At 37.6% G+C, this 9794-nt stretch overlaps 1 protein-coding gene across 1 annotated transcript; it reads left to right on the plus strand.

The window, feature by feature from the left end:
• The first annotated feature begins 594 nt into the window (after positions 1-594).
• On the plus strand, positions 595-1525 carry LOC125919190 (olfactory receptor 2AP1-like). The gene is given in 3 exon segments (XM_049625700.1): positions 595-1220; positions 1222-1382; positions 1385-1525. Coding segments are annotated over 3 exon segments (924 nt in total). The 3' UTR covers positions 1522-1525.
• Positions 1526-9794: the final 8269 nt, after the last annotated feature.

Genomic DNA, 9794 nt, shown 5'->3' on the forward strand with positions numbered 1-9794 from the left:
TTCCGATTCTGTGTCTCCCTCTCTCTTTGCCCCTCCCCCGCTTATACTCTGTCTCTCTCACAAAATAAATAAACTTTAAAAACAAATTTTAAATAAATAAAAGACTACTATAATTATATGAGGAAAAAAAGAAACAGCAGAAAGAGTAAGAAAAACAGCAATTCTAAGAAAAGTTAAGTAGACAAAGTAAAGCAATGTATAGAATCAATGGGAAGTATGGAAAGTGAATACAGGGGGAGAAAATAGTAACTAGTCTGGAAGGGAGCAGCTGCTGGAAGCATTCCTTTTCTAACTCATTCCACAAACTTTCTGAACATCACCTGTGAGGAAGAGACTTGCCTCATGTTGGCACTGGGGAGAGTACCATGTGGGGAAATAATGGCAAGAACTTCTCTATACAGGGCAAATGAGACTGGAAAGGATACAACACCATTCAAATGGGCCACTGGTCTGGGTCAAGTCATCAGAGGAAAAGTTCACTGTCCATTACTCTTTGTTCTCTTCACATTTCACCTGTCCATTTCAGAGCACCTCTTCCTTTCTCACCTTTTATTATCATCACTTTTTTCTCTTCAGACTCAAAATTTTTCAACAATGAAAAATAAAACCAGGTTGACTGAATGTATCCTGCTGGGTCTAATAGATGTCCCTGAACTCCAGGTGGTGGTTTTCACCTTTATGTTCCTTGCTTATTTACTCAGCATCATCAGAAATCTGACTATCCTCATCCTCACCTTGCTGGACTCCCACCTTCAGACTCCCATGTATTTCTTTCTCTGGAACTTCTCTTTATTAGAAATGTCCTTCACAAACATTTTCATTCCCAGGGTCCTGATCAGCATCACAACAGGGAATAAGAGTATCAGTTTAGCTGGCTGCTTCACTCAGTATTTCTTTGCAATATTCCTTGGGGCAACAGAGTTTTATCTTCTGGCTGCCATGTCCTATGACTGCTATGTGACCATACGCAAACCCCTGCATTACATGGCCATTATGAGCAGCAGAGTCTGTACCCAAATGGTTCTCTACTCTTGGCTGGCTGGGTTATTGGTTATTATACCACTAATCCCTCTGATGAGTCAACAGGACTTTTGTGCATCCAACAGTCTGAATCATTATTTCTGTGACTATGAGCCCCTTCGGAAACTCTCCTGTTCAGACACAAGCCTCATCAAGAAGGTTGTCTTTCTTGTGGCATCTGTGACCCTACTGGTCACTCTGACTGCTGACTCTCTCCTATGTGTTCATAATCAAGATTATTCTGAAGCTCCCCTCTGCCCAGCAAAGGACAAAAGCCTTTTCCACCTGTTCTTCCCATATGACCATGATCTCTCCCTCCTATGGAAGCTGCTTCTTCACATTCATTAACCCCTCAGCAAAAAAAAGAACACATTTAACAAGGGAGTAGCTCTACTCATTACTACAGTCACACCTTTATTGAACCCCTTCATTTATACCCTAAGGAACCAACAGGTAAAGCAAGCCTTCAAGGATATAGTCAAAAAGCTTGTGAATCTTTAAAGAATTTCAGAATTGAAGCTTTAATGGTTGAGTGCTTACTGTGTACCAAGCCCTCTGCCAACTTACTACATATCCTAGAAAGAGTTAAATTCCAGGCCAGTGAGAGGGACCTGGAAATAAATAAATTACAACCTGTTAAGTTTTCATATAAAGAAATTATTAAGGCTATTTTATAGATGAAAAAGTAGCACAATCTGAGCTACAGTCAATAAATGTTTTCAGAGGGGATACCATTTAAACTCAGTCTTAACAAGTAGGAGTAAGTCAAACAAGCAAAAATAGAGAAAGAGAAATCTGGGTAGAAGGAATACTATTTTTAGGAGCACAGAATTTCAATCCAAAAGGATTGAGTAAATGTCATTAATTTCAATGATACAAAAAGAAGGGGGAAAAGGTTTGTGAAGATGATAGCTATAGTTTTGAATTAAGTTAAATCTCATTTTGCATGAATTAAATGCCCATAATGTCAAAGCATCTGGATTTCAAGCCAGATCTAGGAATTTAGCAGAAGTCAAGCAGATCTAGGAATTTTCAGAAGTCAAAGAGACACACATACCTTTTTTAAAAGAATGTATTCCCCATCTCTTATCTTTTAATAATTACAAAGGATTAAATTATTTGATTTTAAGTCTTTAATCCTATTAAAATGCAATTAAGAGAGGTGGAGTACTGGTGCACTATAGTAGCGAACATCTCCAAATCTCAGTGGCTTAAATAACAAAAGTTTATAATCTTTCATCCTATATATCCTATGTGGATCAGCAGTGAACTCTGCTTTGTGCTCTTCCCACATCTGCTTATTAGGCTGCCATCTCTAAGTGCCATGCTTTAAGGATCACAACAGGAAACACAGAGACACAGAATGTCTCAAACCTGTAATTACATGCTCCACTCAAAATCCACTGGTTAAAACAAGTTAACAACTGCAAAGCATCCAAGAAGTGTGATCTCACACACACGTGAAGGGACAAAAGACCATAAGAACTTGTGTGCAAAGGTGAGAACACTCTATAGGCTAGAATATGTGACATTCTTTCCAAATGGCAGCCAAGTTGAAACAGGATTGGCTACAGAAATTTGGCAGAGCTAACTACTGCCATGAAAATTGGAGTGAGACAGAGTGAGAAAAACAGCTTCTTGAGGTTTGATCTTTTTAAAACATAAATCTTATCATGTCATTCTCTTTCTTAAAACCCTCTGATGGCTTCTCATTACTTAAATTCCAAATTCCTTACTATAACTTACAACGGCATTACACGAACTGGCTCTGGCCACCCTGCCCACTGACTAAGAAACCAAGCCCTGAAGAGGTTATAATTGGAATTGATGTTCCTTCCCCAAAGAGAACTTCAGGACTATATGTATCCTGTTATTACTCCTTGTCTACCTTAACCACCACCAGAATTATAAGCTATCTACCACCCTTCATTACCCCCAAATGATCTGTCATTTTTTTAATCCCTTTAGATCCTCAACTTCTCCTCTGAAAATTCTCTTCACATCAGTCCTTCTCTAACTGAAACCTCCTATCCTTTGAAAACCTTCTTATGCAGTTCCCTCAAGCAATGGCTGTTTTCACTCCACATATTTCTGATGCTGGAGATGGAGTATGTGCCTTCTTGCTCCCCATTGACTCTTACAGATTATTGCCTCCCTTCTCCTCAAAAATTGTAGCTCCCTTAAAGCACATGCCATCAGACTATACCATGCCTTGTTCTCCCTCAAATGCCCTTGGTTCACTGAAATGTTAGCAACTGGCTTACTTCTAATCTACCACTTAAACTGCTTACCATTCTTGGTGACTTGAATAACTACATAGATGATCCAGACAAGACTCTGGCCTCTTGATTTTTGACATCATCACTTCCAGTGGCCTTGTTAATCACCCACTCCCACATTATTACCCTAGACTTTGTCATTTACAATAACTACACTACCTCTAAAACCTCAATTCCAAGCTACCTAGCATGACTGTAACTTTCTATCTTCCCAAATCATTCCCTCTTTCCTTCCTTCTTTCCAAAACTTCTTCAACCCCAAATGGCTTCCCAATGATTCTACCATCATTCATTATTTAACACTCATAACTCCTTCTCTGGCTTGTATTCTACAGTTCACAACCAATCAAATGGTCCTTTGCATGCCCCCTCAGCTCTCTTTCCTCTCTCTTCCTCCCATTTCCCTGTTATTCTTGATAGAAAAACTTCTCAGAAGGTTGGGATATTCACTATGTACTTCTTCACATTCCTTTTTAAATCCAGTCTAAACAGGCTTCTGCCATCACAGGAATGAACTGCTCCTGTCAAGGTCAACCACAACCTCAATGTTGCCAAACCCACTGGCTATGTCTTAGTTCTCATTTTATGTAACATAACAGCAGCATTATACAGTGTATCTCCCTTTCCTTCTGGAATCACTTTCTTCCCTTGGCTTCTGAGATATCACAGTCTGTTTTTCTTCCTACTTTCACTACTTACTCCTTCTCAGACTTCTTTGCAGTTTTTACAAGTTATTGGCTTTGGAGCTATAAAAGTGAGACTACAAGTTAAATTGCTGTAAGAGGGGCGCCTGGGTGGTTCAGTTGGTTAAGTGTCCGACCCTTGATTTCAGCTCAGGTCATAATCTCACAGTCATGAGATCAAGCCCTGTGTCAGGCTCCATGCTTAGCTTGGGATTCTCTCTCCCTGTGCCCCTCTCCCCCACTTCCATACTCTCAATCTCTCAAAATAAATATGTAAACTTTTTTTTAAATGAGTTGCTGTAAGAAATTGAAAATCTCCATGGTCTAGAATCTCTTGCCATATTACTAATCCAATGGTCAGCCCTCATCTCACATTACCTACCAGCAACATTTGACATAACCAATCACTTTCTCCTCTATAAACTTGCCTCCCAAGATACACAATTCCCTTAGTTTCCTCCTACCTCTCTGATTGCGCATCTTAGTCTCCTTTACGGTTCCATCTCTTCTCCAATCTCTTAAAGTTGAAGTGCACATCCCAAGGTTCAGCTCTTAGTCCTCTTCTCTTCTCTATCAACATTCATTCGAGAATGACAGCAGCAAAATGGTGGTATAAGAATTTCTAGGGTTCATCCTTTCCCAGAAGCATCAATTTGAACAACCCCATGTGCAAAAATACGTTCAAAGAACTAAGAATTCCAGGTAAGGATTTACAGCACCTAGATGAAGCACAGAAATAAGAAAAGGCACACTGAAAGGGTAGGAAAGCAATTTCATGTACCCCCCCCCATCATCCATCCCCCAAGACTGGGCAACCCAGTTGACAGAGACACCCTTCCCAAGGGAAAGAGAGAGTGAAGTTAGTGCACAGCTTCACTGGTGATGCACCACTGGTACTCACCAGCACCAAGCCAGCTTTCATAACTCTTCTTCTAGACCAGTTCATACAGACCCATGCACCCAGCCCACCCTAGAACCAGGCCAGCCCCATGTACCCAGCCTCCAGGCTATCTCTCACAGACCCATGCTCCAGCCAGCCCACAGACACAGGCGCATCCCAGTGGTCCCAGCCCCTGGTCAGTTCTTCAAACCCAGGATTCAATCCCACCCACACAGACCCAGACCCCAGGAACACTACTACAGACAGGTACTAAGGCTCAACCCAGGAAACTCAGCCCCACTCTCACAGACCCAGGCACCAGTCAGCCCACCTGATGAACCAGACAAGAGTCTTGTCTGCCAAAGGGACTCCAGTAGATGGCCCACCCAAATCTCTAGATGGGCTGACTGGTGAAGAGTTTTCCTTGCCAAAGCCAGCCTATAAAGACTGAAGGAAGTGCCTACTTCCTCAAATGTGCAAACACCAACACAAGGCCACAAGGATAATGAATAATCAAGAAAACATGACACCACCAAAGGAAACTAATAAACTTCAATAACTGACCCTGAAGAAATCCATCAACTGATAAGGATAAAGAAGATGTGAGATAGGGGCGCCTCAGTGGCTCAGTTGGTTAAACATCCACTTCAGCTCAGGTCATGATCTCACAGTTCATGGGTTCAAGCCCCATGTCAGGCTCTGTGCTAACAGCTCAGAGCCTGGAGCCTGCTTCAGATTCTGTGTCTCCCTCTCTCTTTGCCTTTTCCCTGCTCACTCTCTGTCTCTCTCTCAAAGTAAATAAACATTAAAAAGTTTTTTAAAAGTTTTAAAAAGATATAGGATATATAGATACATATACATATATAACATATATAACAGAACATTAGTCATAAAAAAAGATGAAATCTTGCCATTTTCAATGGCATGGATGTCACTAAACAGTATAATGCTATGTGAAATAAGTCAGTCAGAGGAAAACAAATATCATATGATATCACTCATATGTGGAATTTAAAAAACAAAACAAATGAACATAGGGGGAAAAAAGAGAAGCAAACCAATAAACAGACTCTTAACTATGGAGAACAAACTGATTGTTACTGGAGGGGTAGTGGACATAAGGGATGGGTTCAATAAGTGATGGGTATTAAGGAAGACACTTGTGATAAGCATCAGGTGTTGTATGTAAGTGATGAATCACTAAAGCCTACTCCTGAAACTAATATTACACTGTATGTGAACTAGCTGGAATTTAAATAAAAACTTGGAAAGAGATGGGGCACCTGGGTGGTTCAGTCAGTTAAGTGTACCACTGTTGATTTCCGCTCAGGTCATGATCTCACGGGTTCATGAGTTCGAGCCCCACATCAGGCTCTGCACTGGCAGTGCAGAGTTTGCTTGGGACTCTCTCTCTCCCTCTCTCTCTCTCTCTCTCTGCCTCTCCTCTGCTGTGTGTACTTGCTCTCTTCTCTCTTTCTCAAAATAAATTTTAAAAAAAACTTGGAAAGAGAAAAAAAGAAATGGAGATCTATGGTCTGTCTGGCAAAGATTCAGAATAATCATCTTAAAAAATTTAGTGAACTACAAGAAACCACAGATTGACAATTAAAAGAAAATAGGAAAACTATGAATGAACAAAATGAGAAGTTCAACAAAGAACTAGAAACCTAGAATCTAATATTACTGAACCAAAGAATTCAATGGAGAGCCTCAAAATCAAGCTTGACAAAGCAGATGAAAAAATTGTGAACTTCAAGACAGTTCACTTGATATTATCCAGTCAGAGAAGCCAAAGGACAAAGAATGAAAAAAAGTGAAGAAATGCCTACATGAATTATAAGATACCATCAAGAGAAACAATCTACACATTATTGGAGTTCCAGAAGGAAAAGAGAGAGGAAAGGAGGTAGAAAGTTTATGTAAATAAATAATGGCTAAGAACTTTCTAAATCTGGGGACAGAGGTGGACATCCAAGTTCATAAAGCTCATAGATCCCCCAAAATTTCAACCTAAAATGATCCTGCCAAGACACATTATAACAAAATGATAAAACCAAGAACAAAAAAAGAAGCTTAAAAGCAGAAAAAGAAAATAATCCTCAAAAATTAGGGAATCCCTGGAGCAACTGAGTGGCTCAATCAGTTAGGCATCTGACTTTAATTTCAGTTCAAGTCATGATCTCATGGTTCTTGAGATGGTTCATGAGGTCGAGCCCCATGTCAGGCTCTGCACTAATAACACAGTGCCTGCTTGGGATTCTCTTTCTCCTTCTCTGGTTCTGCCCCTCACCTGTTCTCTCTCTCTCTCTCTCTCAATATAAATAAATAAACATTAAAAAAAACAGGGAATCCCCATAACTCTATAAGCAATTTTCCAGCAGAAATCTTACAGGCAAGGAGAGAATGAGATAATATACTCAAAGTGCTGAAAGAAAAAAACTGCCAACTGAGAAAACTTTATCTGACAAGTTTGTCCAACAGGAATGAAATAGAAATAAAGACTTTCCCACCCAAGAAACAAAAGCTGAGGGAGTTCATACCACCAGATATGTCTTAAAAGAAATACTAAAGGAGTTCTACAAGCTGAAATGAAAGGATATAACTAATAACATGAAAAGACAGGAATATGTAAAACACATAAAAGGTAAAGGTAAGTGTATAGTAAAATTCAGAACACTCTAATACTATAAGACAGTGATATGGTAATCACTTAACTCTAGCATAAACATTAAATGACAAAGGTATTAAAAATAACTACAGCAGCAATGATTTCTTAATGGATACACAATATAAAAGAAGTAAATTATGACATTAAAAACATAAAATTGGAAAGGGAGTAAAAGAGTATAGTTCATGTATGTGATCAAAGATAAGCTGTTATTAGCTTAAAATAGACAGTTATGTCTATAAAATGTTTTATGTTAAACCTTATGTTAACCACAAAAATATACACCAGGTACACCAAAATATAAACAGAAGAGAATCAAAACATACCACTATAGAAAAGAACAAGACAGGAAGAAACAAGAGAATGACAAAACAACCAGAAAACAATTAATAACATGCATCATTGGGTCCTTACCTATCAATAACGACTTTAAATATAAATGGATTAAATTCTCCAACCAAAAAGCTGAATGGGGAAGGGAAAAAAAGGCAAAGCTACATTACTGTCTACAAGGGACTCACTTAAGCTTTAAGACAATACATAGTCTCAAAGTGAAGGAATAGAAAAAAATCTTCCATGCAATGGAAACCAAAAGAAAGCAGGGGTAGATATACTTATATAAGACAAAATAGACTTTAAGTGAAAAACTAACAAGACACAAAGGTCATTATGTTATAATAAAGAGGTCAATTCATCAAGAAGATATAATCATTATAAATACATATGCACCCAACATCAGAGCACATAAATATATAAAGCAAAAACTTAAGAAAGAAATAAACAGCAACACAGTAATAGTTTAAAAACTTTAATATCTCATTTTCAACAATGGATAGATCATCCAAAGAGAGATCTTTCAGAAACACCAGATTTGAACTAAATTATAAACCAAATAGACTAGACCTAACAAGTATATACAGAATATTCCATCTAATAATAGCAGAATACACATTCTTCACAAATTTATACAGAACAGTTTTAGGATAGATCATATGTTTGGCCAAAAAACAACTCTCAACAAATTCAAGAAGATGGAAATTGTATCAATTATCTTTTCCACCCACAATAGTATGAAACTAGAAATCAACAAGATAAAAGCTAGAAAATTCAGTGAAACATGGAAATTAAACAATACACACCTAAACAACCAGTGGATCAAAAAAAAAGAAATTAGATAATGCTGAAATACAACATTCTAAAACTGCAGCAAAGATGCAGCAAAGCAATTCTAAGAAAATTTGTAACTATAAATGCATACATTAAGAAAAAAGAAAGATCTCAAATAGAAAAAACTAACATTACACCTCAAGAAACTAGAAAAAGAACTAAGTCCAAAATTAGCAGAAGGAAGGAACTATCAAATATCAGAGCGGAAATAAATGAAACAAACCAAGAAAAACAGTAGAAAAATTTAACCAAACTAACGGCTAGTTTTTTAATAGATAAATAAAATTGACAAGGCTTTAGCTACACTAACCAAGAAAAAAGAGAGAGGGCTCAAATAAATAAAATTATAAATGAAAGAAGAAACATTACAATTGACACCACACAAATACAAAAGATTAGAATAACTACTATGACAAATTATATGCCATTAAAATGGACAACCTAGAAGAAATGGATAAATTCCTAGGAACATTCAGTCTACCAAGACCAAATCATAAAGAAACATAAAATATGAACAGACCAATAACAAGTAATCAAAAACCTCCCAACAAAAAAAGCCCAGGACCAGATGGTTTTATGGGTGAATTCTACCAAACATTTAAACAATTAATGCCAATCCCTTTCAACCCTTCCAAAACATTGAAGAGGATGGAACACTCCAAATCCATTTTATGGGGTCAGTATTACACTGATAGGACACTACAGAAAAAGAAAACTACAAGCCAATAACCCTGATGACTTTAGATGCAAAAATTCTTATCAAATGCTAGCAAACTAAATCAACAGGACACTAAAAAGAATCATATACCATGATCAAGTGGGATTTATTCCTGGGACACACAGGTGGTTCAACACAAACAAATCAATAAATATGATACAACACATTAACAAAAATGAAGGATAAAAAGTAATATGACCAGCTTAATAGATGCAGAAAAGGTATTTTACAAAATACAACATACTTTCATGATAAAGTTCTCAACAAAATGGGTAAAGAAGAAACATGCCTCAACATAGTAAAAATCATATATGACAATCCCACAGCTAACATCATATTCAACAGTGAAATGTTAAAAACTTTTGCTCTAAAATCAGGA

The sequence above is a fragment of the Panthera uncia genome, chromosome B4 (assembly GCF_023721935.1).
Source record: "Panthera uncia isolate 11264 chromosome B4, Puncia_PCG_1.0, whole genome shotgun sequence".
Classification (NCBI taxonomy): Eukaryota; Metazoa; Chordata; class Mammalia; order Carnivora; family Felidae; genus Panthera; species Panthera uncia.